The following is a 20387-nucleotide window of genomic DNA, read 5'->3' on the forward strand; positions in this document are numbered from 1 at the left end:
TTGCTGTGCTGCGTCACTCATAGAAGTTCCTTCTCAACTTTACTTAACAACTCACAGTTTTTCGAAACTTGGAGACGATTTGTCTTTTCCAGAAGAACCATCAACTGTCAGAAATGTCGCTAAAAAGCGAATAACTGACAATTCTGGGCTTTTAATGACCGTAAGCACAGGTCTTCTTTTCGGATTTAGTTGACAAGGGAGGAACATTCACTGTAAAAAAAAAAATGGGTTTAACGTATTAACACCAAAGACAGCTGAAGGTCGTTTTGAAAAGACCTTTTATTAAAACATCATGGCTGCCCGATTTTCTGATTTGGCCTGCTAACCTAGCCACGACTTAAAACTTTGAAAGCAATAAGACTGCATGATGTGAAGAGGGGCTCCCTAAAGTGTTCTGAAAGAGGTGCAGTAGTGTAGCTGTCCAATCCGACTGCACTTCGCCAGTGCTAGGAATACAAATACCAAGCAAAAACAAATTCCCACCAATCAAAAAATGAAGTAGAGGCTCACTGAGGCGTCAAACATAAACTTTAAGCACTTGCTATTTTAGAACACCACCTGCACTACCTAGTTAAGCGTTTCGTGAACAGAAATGAATGCCCATAATTGCAAGAGGAATGTATAATAATGTGCTCAAACAAGCCCAACTTTCACACTCCTAAACTTGAGATGCTGGTAAGTTTTCATTCTGTAAGATATCACGTGATGTCCAATTGTGGATGACATTCTGAAGACCCAAATAGGCGTCGGGAAGCAAATTCCACATTGACACTATTCCGCTTCGAAAGTGAGAAGCGCAGCTGCTCGTGAGCACCATCATGAGCACGGACATCAGCTTTTATCCATAACTTAGCAAACACAGTAAGATGATGGACGGAGCGCTGAAACTTTTCAGACACTCACCCCCCGTCACTGATCTGGGTTTAATCCATCACCGTTCTTGTGCTCACTAAGCCACCCACGTCTGGACCTAGCCATATGCAAATTGGTCTTCACTCCTTTTTAGGTCTCGCCTAGCTATTGCGTTTACACAATCGCAATGCGAGACTCTAGTAAGAGGGGCATTTCAAAGTGCCCCCAAAAGTGGATTTCATGGCGAGCACGCGCACAATCACGTGCATCGTGCCGCCATGCAATCCGTTTGGGGAAGCGCTTCAGCCCACTGGCGCGTGCACGTGTAGCCACAGCCTCGGCATCATACTTCAAAGGGTCCACTCCCCTGCCTGGAATACGCTCCCCCGCCCCCGCATGCCGAGAGATTGTTTTTTTTGTGGAGCTGTCCGCAAGTGCTCCTCCTCACAGCTCGGTTTCCTAACTGCAGGATAAAGATTGCCTTGCTTTCTCCCACCACTTCATTCCTTCTTTTCTTTTTTTTAATTAATCAGCTTTTATTTTCGTCACGTTTCTTTCCATAAATCAAAATTTCCCTCCATATATGCACCCTCTTTTCTTCTCGGCTTCCCTCATTCCAGGCCCCTACTCTCCTTACGTCTTCACCTCCTTCCGTCATTCCTCACACCCTCCATCACCTCTTCATTTATTACTTATTCCACGCTCCATTCTTCCTTTAATTTTTATTTACTCAACTACGCTTCTTTCATCCTTTCGCTTTTTTTTGCTGATTAATCCCGTTTACTATTTTTTAAATGTAGTTAATGCATTTTTACATAGCGCGGACTTTACCCAAAGGTGTCGCAGCGCTGTACAATAGAACCAGTTACGTTACATGAGAGAAATGTTACAAATTAGAACTTTACAAAAATAAACAGGAGACTAGGAGAGGTAGAGGGCTTGTGTGACCCTAGAGCACAGTGTGTCTGATCAGACCGCACTTCTGTATGGACCAGTCTCTCTTTAAAGGTCTGTACCTCAGCCCTGCAGTATTTTCTGCAGAGCGTGTGGCACCATTAAAGAGGGGGCAAAGCCCTCTCCTCTAAAGATGCCAGCACTCACTCGGCATCTTCAGAGGGAAGGCTATAAACCACGCCCTCCTCAAGATTTCGGGGGGATCAGAGACAATGAAATGCTCACAGTGTGCCTGGAAACAACCCAGTGAAGACCCAATCTGCCACACCAACATCTTGTACACAGTTCATTCCCCAAGCAGGAATACCTGCAGGGCATCGGCCCATCTTTTCAAGTCTCACCTCCTTTCTATGGTGACACTGGGCAACAGACCCCGCCTTCTGCGCCCCCAGTACACTGCTCTCCATTTCCCACTTCTTGTGCTGTGGCCTACCAGTCATCCCTCCCTGCTTTCAATACCTGGTTCCAGTACTCGCCATCCCTTATTGTGTACCCCATTACTGTGCGCATGCGTGGATTGGAGCTAGGTTGACGCCACATAAGCAGCCTACAAACCTTGCCTGCCTGAGCCAACCATACCTAGAAACAGTGGACATCGGACACACGGGCACACCGCACTCAGGTCATGTGGGGTGATCAGACGGCCATGCGAGAGCAGCACCTGTCCTGCATATTTCACCCTCAGTGGAAACATAAGAACTATCAATCTGGCGACTGCAGTGGTACTGGGGTCTCCCAGCAAACATACAGCTGTCTTCAACCATAAATCCCGGTCAAGTTCACATTGAAACAAACAGTCCATGTACAGCAGCAAATGCACCACCTTTGGCAGATGAATGCATGCAAACACCACACACTCTGCTCCCGCTGCTGGGCATTATCATATTAGATCCAAGACTTTAAAGCATCCTGGTGTAAAATGTGCAATTGGACTGTACAGTCTGCACCTCCCAACTACCACATGTATGTAGCTCTTAGAAAGATAAGCAGCAGTATGTGCACTGCCCTAACTCCAATTACAAAGATAAGCAGCAGTATGTGCACTGCCCTAACTCCAATTACAAAGATAAGCAGCAGTATGTGCTCTGCCCTAACTCCAATTACAAAGATAAGCAGCAGTATGTGCACTGCCCTAACTCCAACTACAAAGATAAGCAGCAGTATGTGCACTGCTCTAACTCCAATTACAAGCCAGTATTGGCCGCATGTCCCACGCCCTCCTCCCTCCTACCCCCAGCACAGGGACAGGACCCCCCCCCCCCGCGCCACGCTCTCTTATAACCGCTTGGTGTGTTTCCAGCAGTCATCATTTCACCCTGGACAGCCCCCATGGCCGGGCACACATAGGACTGGTTCCAGCAGGAGGATAAGTCCAGCCTTTCAACATACCCCATCCACAGTGACCCTCACTGACCAATGGAGACCGCAGGTGCTGCTGCACAAAATCAAGCATTTACAATGCAATAGGTCTCGCATTTGAGAACGTTTGTGCTATTCGCATTTGTAAATGACAACGCCTTTTATTTATTTGTTGTTTTGTAAAACTGATAAATAAAAGGCACTGCCATTTACAATGCCAACAGCTTAAACTCTCGCAAATGCGAGACCTATTGCATTGTAAATGCTTGTTTTTGGAATGCAACTACCCGGGGAGATTGTCTTCTAGATTTTGGGGGAAAATGTAGGAAAACTCTCGTTTTAGTTTTATTGCGGACTACAAATTCATCCAGTGATTACAAAGCAATGACAATATGCTCAATTCACAGAAGTGTGTGCACACATCTGTGCATCATAAACGCATTTTTAAGAATTGCCTGGGTTTGCTAAGATTGAAGCATTTACAGAATCCCATTGAAAGCACCATGATTTCCAGCTACCCTCATGATCCACTACAAAACCTCAATATTGGCTATTTGGAAATATACGTAGACATGTACAAAGGCATATTTAATTAAAGGAAAATACATTTTTTCCTCTAAGGCAAACATATTCCATTTGCAGAAATTCTTATCCCTCCCTATGCCACCACCAAATATGACGGTCTACCATTCTTTTCACACCCTGAAAAAATCTCTTGCACGTTGCATTGGTAATTTTGTAAAGCTGTACAAAGAACAGCAAAATATTTTTAAATACTACAAACTTAGAACTTTGGGGGCTGACATGCCTGAGTGCAATATCTGTAAAGGGGTTCCATTATTAACCTGCAGAGATACTCTGGCTTTTCTAGAACTACGGCCAGAGGCAGCTGGTGCAGTCCGCCTCCATTTGGGCTTCCCTTATACTCCTACCCATGGCCTCACACCAATCATCTCTAGAGCTTTCTTGGAAGACTGACGCGCAGAGAAGCTTCAATGCTTGATTGAGGACAGGGCCCATTCAGCATGGCTGCAGGGGAGAGGGTATCTGGTGAGCCTGCTGGGATGTGAATAGGTCAGGGCGGCCCATGGCGGCCACATGCTTTGCAGTAATTCAAGATGAGAGAAGCATGATGGGTATTTTATGAGCCTGTTGGAGTTGTCTACGGGTTTAACCTACAAGGTAGATTACAGGGAATTTATCAGGAATTGTGGTTGCTGAGGCCACTAGGGCTTGTTTGTCAGGGTGTGGGTAGCTCTGGGGTACTGATTATACCTTTGTCTATGGAGGGTTCTGGTATAGACTGGGGGTAGGATCCAAGAGCCAAGGCAAATGCAAGCACATGGGAGAGGGATTTCAGAAGAGGTGTGTGGCAAAGGGGTATGTCCCATTGAGAGTGGGCCCAATTTGATGCTGCACTTTTGAATATCTAGCATATCTTTTTCAGTATGGCTCAGTCTGAGTGGGAGAGGACCCAAAGACCAATGTAGAGCGGTGTTACTCTTTTCTTTTCAGGCACGGCTGGCACAGGTAACAGCAATGGGGCGGGGGGAACAGGTGAGGGGGAGTGGACAGACGACGGGATAGAGAAAGTAAAATAAAAAAATTAATAAAACCACTTACCTTGCGCTCTCCGTATCACTGACTTGGCAATGCGGCGAGGGCAAGGAAAGCGGTATTATTTATTTTTTATTTTACTTTACCTATCCTGTCGTCTGTCCACTTAAATTCCACCCGCCCCGCACCTGCCCCTGCCTCACCGCTGTTGCCTGTGCTGGCCCCGCCTGTTTCTTTCTCTCCTATGACCTGCCAATTACCTAGATTCTTCATGCCAATTGCATAGGGGCAACACTTTTTCAACCTCTGAGTCCTTAAAGACCTGCAGCAATTTCCTACTGATGTTAAAGTGGCAATCCCCAGCACATGTTTTAAGATTTTTTTAAAAAAATTAGATGGTGGGAATAGAGAACTTATGCTGCGCAGAAGTGAGGCTTCCTGTATTCTGAAGTTACGAACCACAGAAATGGGCCTAAATTTAGATCAGGAACTGCACTACTTTTTGGGTAGATAATATCCAAGATTTCTACAAGAAATGTAGGGATTCTACAATGCATAGGCTTATGATATGTACAGATTCTGCCCTTCTTTTTCAGACTAACTTTTGGATTGGTTTATGTATACATGTGTAATAATCTATCAAACAGAAGTGGATGCTATCACAATTATAGTCACTGACTGCGAAGTTACTTCAATTGAGGATAATTTTCGGCATTACACATATCCCTTCACCCTTACTGAATATTCTGTTAGAGATACGATTTGTGATCAAATATGTCTGGCGCGAAACTTATTTTGTAAGATTCCTTAGTTGCGAACTTCTTATGTACTGACCAAATTTCCAGTCCTATTAGAAGTGATTACTCTTCACGTGGCTTACGTGGAATTCTAAATTGATAAATTTTTGGATAGATGTGCTGATATTACTAATATCTGAGTATGGACATATACCTGAAGCGTAATAAGTTTGGGCATCCTTATACATAATGGTTGATGGTGAGTGGGTTATGAACACTGCACTAGTATGGTACAGACCCAATGATAGAATACATTCTAAGATGGCGCCCGCCGACTGAGTATCTCGGGTAGTCTTCCCTATTTTGTACATTATTTGTGATGCGTCTTGCAAGGATCCCGGAAGTAGATCTATTTTAAAAAATGGATAAATTGGTTGTATACAAACTTAGTCATGGACGGAATCCTTGAGTGAAGCAGGATGGGGCGCCTGTCATTTACAACAGATCAGGGTGAGTGGGGCATTTCTTAGGCACCATCACATTTGAACACACTCCAAGATGGCGCCCATGTATGCGTTGTTTCAGTAGTCCGTTGGTAGTCGCTATATAGACGTGACTAATAGCAGAAGTATTTCAATGCTGGAGCAGAGGGGATCTGCCTCGTACTTGAGGGATCGGCACAGGACGTACGTGTGATATGAATAGAACATACACGGTAAGGTGTGTTTAGGGTGGTGGCTGATCAGTTATTATGTGGATGCCTATAATGAGGATAATGGCTTCGATAGAATGTCTGGTTTTGTATTTAGTCTATTTTGAATGCCGTTGACATTAGCGGTTACATTTTGCGGGAATTACATTTACAGACATGAAGCTCTGGGGAAGCAGATTATGTAGGGAAACTCTTGTGACAACAATTTAGTGACTAAGATCAGAACTACCAGACATAATGATATTGTGCATTATAATTCGGAACCAGGCACTAGCATGGTTATGAATTCTACTCTTTCTTACAGACGACACACCCAAATACTCGGTGGTCAGTGTATGCACACATTGAAAGTTATCCAAGTACATTTGCCCAAGCTGGAGGATCGTGTGGGTTGGAATTATCACCACACATGAAATAGGTGGTCGATGAGAGATATATTCATGATGATCCTGAATCTTTATGTGGTCACTCAGGCTAGTAGCCTTTCTACTCATATATCCCATTATATATTTCCCTCTTTGTGCTATAGATGGATGAGAATAAGAGACTTTAGAGGTTGGTGATCACTCATTGTTTAGCAAGTAGTAGTGTGATAGGACGGTGATTCTTTATGTTTAAATCGATTACGGTATGTGGTGTGAAGCACGCATGCACTTTTACTATAGGAGTGTTTCACGGTAAAGCATGTCCGGGCATTGGCTGGTCCCATGCCCGGACACGGGATACTGAGTAATGGTGACATAGGTACATATAGAAGTTAGATACACATACATTGCACACCCACATGTGTTGCATCAGTTTGGTTTGTGAATATTGGAGAACCAGACCTTCTTGTCTGTACACTCGGTAATTTCTGTATACTGGTTTGCTGCTTGTCACGAGGTGCATGATGATATTTATCATCTACTATTTATTTTGCACCATTGAAACTAGACAAGGTGATGGTTTTGAGGAATTGTGTATGTGACATTTTATGTTAAGAAACTATTACGTTGGGAATTTATTCTGTATTTTTACTCCGCCTTGAAAAAGTTCCGGGTTTGTATTCCCACTGTGGCGACGAAACACTTGTTGGCTGGCTAAGATCTTGTTTAAATAAAAAGGAACCAGAGGAAAAGGAATAAAGAAACAAGGAACCTCATTGTGATTCTGTTGTGTATTCAAGTGGACTTACATATGCTACTGCTGTCATTTTTTTTTTAGATCATAAAACATGTGCTGGGGATTGTCATTACGTAAATTTGTAGACTAGGCCACAAGATCTGGGGAGGCTGGTGGTTCTCTCCACCCTTCGGCACTGTTATAGTAATATACTGACCTGATCATTAGGCCGCCCGCCGCCGTAGAGGTGACTGGGTCCGACTGCCATGCGTGCGGTGGTCTCGCCTATTCAATTATGATGGGACCGCCACCGCTGCGGTCGGATTCCGCACCCTTAACATTGCAGCGGTGGCTGCTGACAGCAGCACTGCTGCAATGTTAAAAAGAGCATGTTGTGCATTTCACTGCACTACGTGGAAGGCATTACACTGAGCCTGCCGCTTGGTGCAATGAAATGTAGGGGGGTACCATGGGTACCACCCCAGTGCACCCACACCTCTCCCCAACACAAGGGGGGCCCGCAACGGGCCCCGGAAGACATTCTCCGCCAGCCTTTCAATGGCGGTTCAACTGCCACAGAAAGGCTGGTTTCCGCCGGCATCATAATTGTGCCGGCGGAGCCTGCTTGGCTCCACCACCATTGTGAGCATGCTGACCGCTCCGCCAGGCAATCGGGACCCACTGCCATCCTAATTGGGCGGTGGGTAAATCCTTCCGCCATCCTAATAGACCCCTTGGTGTCTTCACCCTTGGAGCGCCAGGATCCCTATATATTATACCACCGACCATTTTCCTGATGTTAAAGTGGGGTGGGGAGAAAATATCCCATTTTATATACGTTACCAGATTGGATGTTGATTCAACTAATGTATCCTCTGGGTTCTCTAGTTTTGTTAGAACAGTGCATTCTGGGACTTATCGTTCAGGTGCATTTAAGCTGAACTGTCACACTGTAACGTATTGATCTGTGGGAGAAACACCTGAGAGTTGAAAGGGGTACTGTACCCACAGAGATAAGGAATCATTTGTTAACTTCTCCTCTCTTCCACAGTCTGACAGCCTTTTCATTTGGTTTTCATATACTAGGAAACATAGCATGTTTCAATTCTCGACAGAGGTCTTTGGAACCAGGTCTACTCAACCACCATAACACTAGCAAGGGTGTGCATTGCGCATTTTCCCAAGGACTACCCCCTCCCAACATGACTCACCCCAGCATGACTGCCATCTCTCTCCTGCCTGTGCTCAAAGATGAGGCTGTGCATATTGCTTGGGGTGCAGTGGTCATTTGCTCTGCAGTCCATCCAAATTTGTGTCTGTTGCCTGTTTCCTGCGGCCAAAATCCCATTTAAGTATTTTATTTTTGTAAAGAAAATAATTTACTCAGTTCTACAGGGCTGCATCCTGCTGAAGCAGCCCTGTAGCAAAGAGTAAAATGTATTGGCCGGAACTGCTGTGATAGCAGTTCCTGACAATGCTTTTATAAATGACCTGCTTGGTGGTCATTTATAAATTATGTGGGTGGTCCCTCCGTCATGGGAAAGGAGTAATTCACTCAGTTTCCTTGGTGGAGAGGTGGGAATTCCGCCTACATATAAATCCCCTCCATTATGTCTTGAGGTTGTGGCTAGTTATTAGAAGTAGATGTGCTGATATATGCATGATTCAATCAGATTGTAGACGACACCCAAAAGAAAACATTAGACAGAACACTGATCACACACAAAACAAAGCTCGGATATTCCATAGAGTTGGCTATCACCAAGCTCACAAAAATACCAATCATAATAACAAACAATCTCAACAGCCACAGAACCAACACGGTTCAGAGGTACCATATAGTTGGACTGCACGCAGGCAACAACAGCGATACATTTTTCATAAAACAATATTGCTCTCCAAGTCAACACAAAACTAACACCCACCCGTAACACTGCAGGTAGCTGGATGGAAGGGATACTGTTGACCCTAACAAGACACCTTAGTCTAAGTTAACTCACGCCCACACCTGAAGCCAGGTTAGTGCACAGATCTGTCCTTCAGATGGCATGTACTTGAACTGATAAAGACCTCCAACTAGACTCACCAAACACATACATGAACCATCAACTTTACATACATTACTGATGGTCCCACTCAAACAGGTGAAACACTCTGATCTGTAATGGAATTCTCCATACCAGAGCGGGAAGGTATGCAAATTCAAGAGTGCCGCAAGGTCATACTAATGCCAAAAAAGTGCTATATGAATTTCTGTTATTAAAACATAATTCACTGAATGTCATTAAAATAAAAATCAGAGCTGCTTAAAAAAATAAAATGGTATAAAGTAATTGCAAGGGAGTGGAAGTCTGTTGTCTCTTGCAGGCTTCAATTCAGCACTCACAGAGAATTGCAGGAGTCACAAAGGCCTCCTGGTTCCTACATGTTAATGATACAGGGGTTCATGCCATTCTGGGTGAATTCTGATTTTACATTCCGACTGACTAGTATGTCAGTCCCCAGTGGCGTAGTGAGCCCCCTGCTTTCACAGCTTAAGCAGGGGTGGTGTTGACATATCATTATTTACAAGCCTTGCCTGACAACAGCTCTGCAGAAAGAAGCTCTCAACTACCAATGTAAGGGAAACTATAATAGAGGTCCGGGATGCAAAGCCAATCATTGCAAAAAAGGCCCACAATGTGAAAGGGAGGAAAAGAGTTTGCAGAGGTGTAGCTTCCCTAGGTGCAGCAGGTGCAGTGCTACCAAGGCCCACAGGCCTAGGGGGCCCACTGACCTCTGACATTTGCTGTATTTTATCATTGTATTTTTCCTTGCACTAACTCACTTCCGGGACAGCATGTGGACATGCTACAAACTTGCTCACCCAGACAGGAGCTTATCAGGGTCTCCGTCTGTTCATCAAATTACAATCTGACCAGACAGATAGGTAGATCTACACTGAGGTCTTACAGCCTTTCCTTTAGAGACAGCTAATTTTGGACTACAGAGCTCGTTTTATGGTCCACTGGTTACAGTTGTCAAGCTGTTGCTGGTGATTTTAGAAGTTTACCAAATACCTCACCATTAACTGCAGAAATTATATTTCTAGATTTACCATGGACAAGTTTATACTTACTCGGCTTGGTGTCGCAGTTAGGGCCAAGATTCCTGGTTACCCCGTCGAACCAGACCCGTTCCCCCCCTTGTCCATAGTTATAGACAATGACACTGGGGAATACTTGATTTCTAAACTATATAGATCTTGTATGGAGATAGTACCAGTAAACGATGCTAAGGTGCGGGCCGCATGGGAGGCGGATTTGGGTCACCTAATTACTGATGACCAATGGACTGCGTGCTGTCTGTAAACCAAGGAGATATCTCTAAATAACAAACTCATCCACTTCAAATTCCTGCGCCGAATTTACATCACTCCTGTGCCGTCCCATAAACTAGATACTGACGAATCCCACTGTTGCCTAAAATGCAAATCCCCGCAAGCAGATTTTGCACACCTTACCTGGACCTGCAGCAAAATCAGTGCATACTGGTCCGACATACACCACATACTTGGGACAATGACGGGCTTAGCCGTATCTCCAACTCCGGAAGTGGCCCTATTGGGATAAGTGAATAATATCCCGAAGGCTGTTCGGAAATTCACCGCCGTGGGGCTACTCTTGGCGAAAAGGGAAATAGCGTTGAAATGGGCGAGGAGGGTGGCACCGACGAGTAAAGACTGGCTAAACAGTATAGCATATTGTAACCTAAATTATGACTTGTACGCCTCCACATTGCCCAGCTCATCTTGCCCACGTGACATTTCGGGCCCTCTCCAACAATACACGGCGATAACACAGTCTCAACCAGACACACGGATGGATGCCGGCCTGGTACCTGAGGGTATTGGTTAATCTAGGTCTACCTACTCTATGGACATGGAAATGTGCTTTATGTTATTAAAAGTAGGATTGTTACCCACATAATGCCTTGCTTGAAGCGCAGGTACAGGCATTGGAGATGTAGTGAGCAAGGTGGCACAATGTGCAAATGTAATTTTGTCTGAACACATTATCAATCTTGCTATGGTACTGAATATTATGTGTTATACGACCTATGTAACATGCATTTGTGTGTATCTATTGTCATGGAACTGGAGCTGGAACGATATTTTGTTTTCATTCTGAAATAAAGTGAAAAATAAAAAAAACATCTCTAGATTTACCAAGAATTGATGTGGGCAAATAGGTCTACCAGGAATTGATGTGGACACACAGGTCGATCAACTCAACCTTAAAATAGCAGACATACAAGCTGACCAACTATACCACGAAATACATGGGTCCACTGCCTAACGCATAACATGTGACACTGTCATTGTGACAATATCTTTCCAGATTTCATTACCAGTAACATACGTTTCTGGTGGGCGCTTCTTCTGTATATCATCTCATCATGAGACCACCCCTTTGGGAGTTTTTCATGAATACCAGCGTACCTTACCAGTACTAGCCTTGAAGAAGTCACTGCGTGACGAAACACGCGCCTGCTGTTATTTGCTATTATTCAATAACGAATGTACAGAAGATTACAGAACCTGCTTTTTCTCTGCAATAAACCACAGAATTGAAATATCCACGCAAATATTTAATTTATGGACTGATCGCTTTTTTAACTTCTATTTGAGTGCTGTGATTTCTTTCTTTTATGTTATACACACAGTGGATCTTTCAGTCCGGTGTGTGTAGGCACCCCAGGTGGTAGGGTGTTGGGTATCGACATGGCACCAATCCAAATATATTTGAAGTGTTTGTGAAGATACTATCCACATATACTTGTACGAAGAGGTGCTATTGCAAACCGCTACTACTAATCACACTGGCTATGCAACTGAGACTGTGTGAGAGAGAGATGACCGGAAGGAAGAGTGAACTAAATGGGATAAACAAATAAAGAAACTGACAAGAAGAAAGCCCAATACACAACAAAAGATGCATGCAAGGGCTAACGGTTGGAAGCTGAGAACAATATTAGCATATGTGGGTTAAAGAATTAAAGGTTGGAGTCTGGATGGATGGATGGGTGAAGTGATGGATGGATGAAAACGAATGGATGTATGGATGGGAGAATGACTGGTAGTGGGAGTGGAAGGACAGAATAATTGATGGAAGAATGAAAGAATGGATAGATAGAATGGTAAAGGAAGGATGGAATGGTGAAAGGATGGTGAAATGGAAACATGAAAAGATGGCTAGGTGGATGGATGCTTGAACATCTTAAAGGATGGAGAGATACATGAATGGAAGGTGAGATGAAGGGAGCTCATCTAGGCTCGGCATGGCCTACTTGCTTCCCTCACCTGATGGTATGCAAGGTAAGGATAAAAGTGGGGGGTATTTTAATTTTTTGGCTACTTCCTTATCAGTCACGGTATAAAGGTCAGGTCAGTTTGCAAAACAGTCATGCAAAAAACACCAACTGCATTGAGACTTGACCTATATATATCAGGCCCTAATTCTTTCAGCTGGCTGGACATCATACATGAAGGAGAGTCACATAAGTCTTGAGAAAACGTTTGTACATGGGTCCAGAGGGGCATGTCCAAAAGTTTAAGTGGGACGAATCAGGGAGAATCTTATACAAAAGTGGTGGGACTTTGACTATAACTAGGCTTCCAGTAGACATCTTACACTCTATCTCCATTCTGCAAGAGCCTCAGGTACAATTGCTGGACTTTACGAAGAATATCATACATGTAAATGTAAATGTATGGATACTTGTATAGCGCACGACTACCCGGAGGCCTCTCGGCGCTTGTACGAATACCGCTGTGGAACCCATCCTGGCTTTTCCCTGTGAGGCGTCCACTCCTGGGCACCCCCAAGGTGAAGGCCAGGCATCCTTAGCATTGTGGGGGCCGTTGTGGAGATTAAGCAAGCTATTGCCCAGAGTTGCAGAGTGGGACTCCATGATTAGAATGGCACCGAGGCGAGAATTATCAGGTCCGTGGAATTTTTGAGCCCAAGACCCGCCGAGGCGGGGAATTGAACCCTGGTCCCGGGCTAGACCTCTGCATCAGGGTCTGCCGCTCTAATCATTGAGCCGCACTTCTACATGAAAGAATCACGCAGGGCTTGAGAGAACGTCTGCACATAGGTTCAGTGGGGCCTGGCCAGGAGATGTTTAACCCTCAAGGAGATCGAATCAGGGTGAACCATACACAAAAGTGGTGGATCTTTGATTTAAAGGGGGTTTGGGTACTTCTTGTTTTTCACATGAAGACGAAAGTTATACAGCCTTCTGCAGACTTTCCATTTTCCATCTTCACCTTGTCTCTTTGCTGCTGGTGCTTCAGTTACAACTGACGAACAACAGTGCACTAGCTATTTTAAAATTGTTTGACAAACCCAAAGCTAAAATTCAGTTTCTTGTGATGGTCTAAACACCACATGTGTATTTCTTTAAACCTATTTGGAAATTCTGGCAAAGCATCAGATTGAAAGCAGCCCACCATTGGCTGCCTAGTCATGCACCAGCAGACATGCCATATCACCAGCCACAGGCAGTCTCGGGTGCTCACTCCCAGGTCGTCAGTGCAAGATTTCCGAATCCCTCTCGGTCAAAATACTCAAGAAGCCAATCACTCCCATTACACGCGATTTGAAGCACTCTTGAAATGCTCTTTACCTGATTCGTCGACTCTCACTTTCTTGTTAGGAATGTCACTGTTGTCATCATCCGACATTTCCATTTCCTCTTCCCGACGAATGCCCATGAGCTGCTCACTGTGCACATTCCTCAGTTCCTATCATCAAATAAAGAAAAATGCCTTTACGAGATTACCAAAAAAGACCGTTTCCAACATGGTATGCACACCTTTGGAAAAAAGTGAAAGTATGCTACACAGTGTTCACACAGACAGACATATTGGGCAAATGATAGCAGGACTAGGGCTCAAGGAAAATATATGTTCTGGAGTTTGTTATATATGTTGGATCCTGAACACCAACGCTAGGATTCAGTATATCTGTTGCAAAATGCATTGTGCAGTTTACTCTTATGCACTGTTTAAGTTCTCACTCTTTGAGTATTGAATGACATTGCCCTGACATCCATACATGCAATATTATAGCAGACCAGCAGCTCTTAACCATTTAATTTCTGTGGATCCCCCTCCAAAATCATGAGTGGCATCCAGAGACACCCACTGAGTCATTATTGGAAGGTGGGAACTTCAAAACAACACACAAAAATAAAAAATCAAGTATACACAAAACAAATGCTCACATATTGAAATAGTTTAATTCACAATCAAATATGGGAAAAGTTTCCATATTTTCAATTTGCTTTTCTATTGTACAGAAATTATTACATTGAATGTATTAATTTTAATATTTTCAATTTTTTTAAAAGGTCGCGGACCCCCTGAATAGGGCTGCCGACTGCAGGGATCCACGGACCATAGGTTAAGAACCACTTTAGTAGACTGTGTGAGTAATCAAATCGTGTTCACAAGGATAAGGCATTGGAGATGTGATCCTAGACATGTCCATACACATGCAGGAAGCTTCTCTAGGCGTAAGACAAGCATATGCCAGCCTCAACAAAAGGCTACCATTCCCTTCCCAGTTCCTACAATACCTGCACTATTTGGTGCACATTATTGCTCTACTTGCACTGACTCTCCCTGGTTCATTTGGAGCAAAGTTAGATCCTCAGATAAGTTTAATAAATGCATGTGAGAGGCTTTGTGAAAACCCTAAACATCGTACCGCAACTCCCCAGCCACTCCTCTTATGCTCGCCTGTGAATGCCCTCTTACATATGTCTGCTTGAGTTTACGAGTGCGCAATGCATGTATACTATTTGCATATCCTGCACACATGGATTACACTATTGAATGTTTAAATTAACGTTGATAGTTGCAAGAAAATTATCAGAATGACTACCAGCTTTTTTATGTGAATTACCAGTTACGGATTGCAAAGGTTTGTGAATTAGACCATGAGTTTTGGGTATAATTATTCTGTTGTCTTGACTTTATCATCGTGAGCAAACATACCCACTAATCCTATATGTGAAAGTGACAAAATCCCAACACAAATGTAAGCTACAAACACACCACAATAATTGTCAAATCTTTAGGTGGCGATGGAGTGCTTTATTTTGTGCAAATTCTGGTGCAAATTCAGGTTCATAAAGCACTCACTGATGAATCTTTAGTTCCAACTGAGGCCAATATCAAATGTCAATACATTTAGACACAGTGAACCGCATCAGGCTCCACAAGGAAGACAGACAGTGGTTAAGTTGCCAACCATGAAGGTTTATTAAAGGATTAGCAAAGTTACAAATTCAAATCATCAAAATTACTTATTAATCAATAATCAAAACATTAGTCAATGTAAAGTACAAAGCAATGCAAAGGTCATAAAACAAAGATAAACCATTATAAGGTTTTCTCAACAGGGAAATCAAGCAAGATAGATTTTTCCATAGAGAGAGCACACTACTCTGCTAAGCCAAAGGAAAGGTTCTGCTAAGATGTCAGGAAGAAAGGCATCTGAATCACATCTACATTAGTTCAAATCACACAATTCTAACATTTGATACACCTATACATGGTTCCCACAAAAAGGACCAATCAAAGCTAAAGTAAATAACTAAGCTCATTACATTCTCAGTTGCTCCAAGCATCTTTCAAACTTACATGTATCTGCAACATAATGAGACACATTGGTCCAAGCTGAACTTTGTAGGTGCATCACAACAGCTCATCGACACATTGTGAAAGTATCATGTAAAGAAAACATTCCACATGAGAACAGGAAAATCAGGGCACATCGAAATGATACATTTGAAAACAGCCTCTCCTGGAAAAGATAGACATTTCAAAACAAAGCTAGATGGCAACCAGACATTAGCCATTTCAAAATACGGGCCCGCATTAGCTGCGGTCAGCCAAAACATGAAACATGCACTCAGTATATTTGAGTGTTACGTATTATTGCTGATATGAATGCAAAACATATCTTTATAAGAAAAATGTCCTTCAAATGTGAATAAATAGGATTCTGAACACCGGATGGTGCATAGTTATTAACAATACGAGCTAAGCATAAATACATAATTCCCTTTAAAGGAATAGCCACTTATAATCGGTGAACCCCATACTTTCAGAACACTCTCCTAGATTGCAAGTCAACACAAAAGATCCATTTTGTGGGAGCGATCGATATTTTGACAGTTTCAGAGAAAGAATGGGTGGGCCAGCAACCATGACATGAATGTATGGGAGAGGTATTTTTACATTTGTATGAAATGTCTCACAAGCCCTGGTAGTGAGTTAAAAGCGGATTCATATTTGAAAAATATAAATCTCCTCTGGTTAGAGAACTCTGAACGCAGGAGGGATACTGCATCTGTTAGAGAGAGATCTGTAGTTGCTCTCAAAATTCGGTGCCTAAGTTTCAAAGGGATATGTTGCCCAATGATGGATTTATTCACAGAAAAACAGAGCTATTGCATCTTTGAGTCTAGAGCATGATTTATAAGAAAATATGTTTATTTGTAATTTGTGTCCATGATATGTTCTGCACGTATGTAACTTGTGCCAAACAAGCCCATGCAAAATGTGTCTGAGAACACCATGACAGAAGGATGAGATGTGGAAATGATCCACATTGAAAATCTAAAATGGAAGTGTTCATGGAGGTGCCAAGGACATGCAGTGAAAATAATTGAAAATTCGATAAAGGAAGCCAATCCTACAGACTGTTTGCTGATCTATAAATGTACAGCAAAAGATGCCCTTCAAAGTTTCCTGGTCTCTCATCAAAGAGGAGCAAAGCAGTTGCTCTGGTATATTATGCAGTTGAACTTGTCATACAAAAGGGCCATATTATACTACATACAATATATTATACATATCAAGGAAACATACCTTTTATAGTGCACTTGATAGGACAGGTATTCGGGTAATTTTGATCAAACTCTTTTTTACATACAATAGGCTACCAGAAGAAATTAACCGGTCGTCAAATCCAAGGTAGAGAGCATGGGGATTTTAATAACAGCAGTACTTACATACAACAGTTAGGTTTGAAGATAAATTAGATGAGGGATTGGCAAAAGAGTTGGAGTTTAAAATGTTTTTTTAAACTTGGAAAGGTAGATTGCTTGCTTATGTCAAGGAACATAGAGTTGCAGACAGTAATAACTGCACCACTAAAGGATTGCTCTAGAACAGATATGGAATCCCTAATTTGGATACCTCAAATTGGAGAATATTTCTACTTGATGATGAAAATGATGAAGATGAAAAAAAGTAACTGATGAAATTAAGTGTAGAAATTCCATTGGCATTTTTCAAATATTCAAATTGATATTAATAACAGTAATACAATAATACAAGGGGGTTCCATGATATTCTGCTAAAGTGAGCCCTGGGAATTCCTGATGTGCGTCATTCGAATATACATTAGGCTGGTCTCTAATAGTCAATGTCAAAGCGTATCTCGTAAGTTATGCAAAGTTGATGAGGCATTCTGTATACTTCTGAAGCAATTGCTTATGGTAAAGAACCAATGGGCAAATTAGTTATGGACATATTTCCAGTTTGCACATGATCAATTTTTGCTAGGGAATATTGTCTACACCGTTCTTGCTTACTGGCATCATTCACACAATCATTGTGATGCTACCATCAACAGGTTCGGAACACCAAGCGAACAGTACTTGCAGACGGCATCAATGCCACCACTAACAGCAGCAAGGAAATGTTGCTCATCATTAAAAATTTCACAGGTCCCGTAGTCGCCCCAACAAAATCACCTCCTCACAAACCTCTGCAGAAGGCTCTTGAAATTCTTCTGCAACAAGATTACATCTATATACTGCAACTCTGACCCTCAACTGAACCCAGCCGCCCTCATAACTTATCTCCCTGTCGCAACCTGAGAACTGACCCTGGCCTCCTGGACTACCATGACAATGGCTGAGACCACAGTGACCATGAGGCTCATCCACTCTGGGATGCCCTCAGACCCATGCCCCCATGCCTTCACCAAAGGACTCCCACTAATCAGTGAAGTTCTAACTCCCATTAGGAGCACCTCCATGAACTCGGCCACCTTCATGGAAACACACCACTATCACTTCCTTGTTCAAACATCCCTCCACAAGCCTGCCATACTCTCCAACTACTGATCCATTTCCCTCCTACTGTACCTGGCCAAGGTCCTAGAGAAGGTCATCAACAGATGCCTCACTGACCACCTTATCAACCACCAGATCCTCAATGCCACACAGTCAGCTGTAGGCCTACCACAGCACAAAACAACACTCATGGCCGCAACACACATCTGCATCATCCAGCACAGAGGAGATTCAGCAGCACTCATCCTCCTGGACCTCTCTGCAGCATTCGACCCGGTATCACATCCCATCATCATCAGACGCCTGCAAGGGATTGGCATTCAAGGACCCACTCTCTACTGGATGTGCTCCTTCAAGATGGAAAGAACACCAGCTGACAGCCTGACATCATACTGCTCAGAAGCACGCAAATTCATCTGCAAAGTACCTCAAGGTTCATCACTCAGCCACACCCTCTTCAACGCATACATGACCCCTCTGGTCAATAGCATCCATGCACACGACATCAACATCCTCACCTACGTTGATAACACATAACTCATACTCTGTCTCGAACAAGACCCTTAACACTAGGAACAAGTTCATTGCATGCATGACCGAAGTTGCCACCTCAGTGAAGTCAAGTTCAACACTGACAAAGCAGAAACAGTGATCTTCGGAAAAAACACTTCCCCATGGGACTCTACCTAGTGGCCAAGCGACCTTGCACTTATTCCCACCGCAACACCCACGTCAGGGATCATCATTGACAACAACCTGGGCATGACTGCACAAGTCAACGCTGTCACTGCATCCTGCTTCCACACCCTGAAGTTGCTAAGGAAGATCTTCAGATGACTTCCAAGCAACACCAGAAAAACTGTCACTCACGCCCTCATCTCCAGCAAGCTGCACTACGGTAACACCCTTGATGACAGAATCATGAGGCAAGTCACCAGAAGACTACAAACCCTTCAGAATGCAGCCACACACAGCCTCAGCCTCCCAAGCAGGACACACATCACACCACACCATAGGGAGCTCTACTGGTTCATGATGCTCAAACATGCTCAGTTCAAACTCTTCATGCACATGGTCAAGGCACTACACAACACAAGTCCCACTTATCTGAACAGTTGCATCTCTTTCCACCAATCACCTAGACACCAATGCTCAACTGGACGCTCATGCGTCCCATGCATACACAGAAACAGATCCAGAAGCTAGGCCTTCTCGTACATCACTCCTACAGCGATGAACAACCTCCCACTGTACATCCGAGTTTCCTCCTCACTTCTTGAGTCCTGTAAGAAGCTGAAGACTTGACCTTTCTTTAAACCCCACCTATCCTAGGTGAGGTTAGGCACTCGCACTTGCTCAGTGCTAGGATATTCTTGCGGGTGATAGTATGCTTTGACAAACACACATAATATTACATAGCATAATCAAACTTGCTATCGACATCTTGCAAATGAGTCACTTTACAAAGAAAGTTTGTTCATGATCATATTGATCAAAGTAATTATAATTGTGAATGAAGCCCCTTAAATTACCCTTTGGTAGAGGTAGATAACAATTATTTTCACAGGCACTGTGTAAGAAAATGAGAATATTAGTTAAGGGGTGTGAGAACCCAACTCAAATAATATTCACAGTTGTTGTCAGGGTGACCTACAAAAGTCACTAAATAAACCTGAGCTTAGACCTTTGATAGCTTGCAACAAAGCAGTCAGTCTTAACTTAGAGAGAATGTGCAAAGCAGTTAAGAGGCACTCAAACTGTCAAAAAGTGAAAACACAAGAACCCAAACCAGTTTAGAAAAATTAAAGTTAATAAATAAAATGACACCGAAATGACAAAAATAGGTAGCACTGAAGATATAATTTTCAAATTATAAATTAAAAACAGCCCCACAAAGCACAAATTACCAGCTGCAGTTATCTGGTCATGGTAGACTTGGTAAAAGTAAAAACTTAGGGTCGACCACAAAGAATCTT

At 43.1% G+C, this 20387-nt stretch overlaps 1 protein-coding gene across 3 annotated transcripts in view; it reads right to left on the reverse strand.

The window, feature by feature from the left end:
- Positions 1-20387, reverse strand: part of ENOX1 (ecto-NOX disulfide-thiol exchanger 1) — a 2037207-nt gene that overhangs the window by 191380 nt on the left and 1825440 nt on the right. For all 3 annotated transcript variants that reach the window (XM_085621817.1, XM_085621818.1, XM_085621816.1), the window contains one exon: positions 13942-14059. In XM_085621817.1, the coding sequence (XP_085477943.1) occupies positions 13942-14059 (118 nt within the window). The remainder of the gene's footprint in view (positions 1-13941; positions 14060-20387) is intronic.

Source organism: Triturus cristatus, chromosome 8 (genome assembly GCF_964204655.1).
Source record: "Triturus cristatus chromosome 8, aTriCri1.1, whole genome shotgun sequence".
NCBI lineage: Eukaryota > Metazoa > Chordata > Amphibia > Caudata > Salamandridae > Triturus > Triturus cristatus.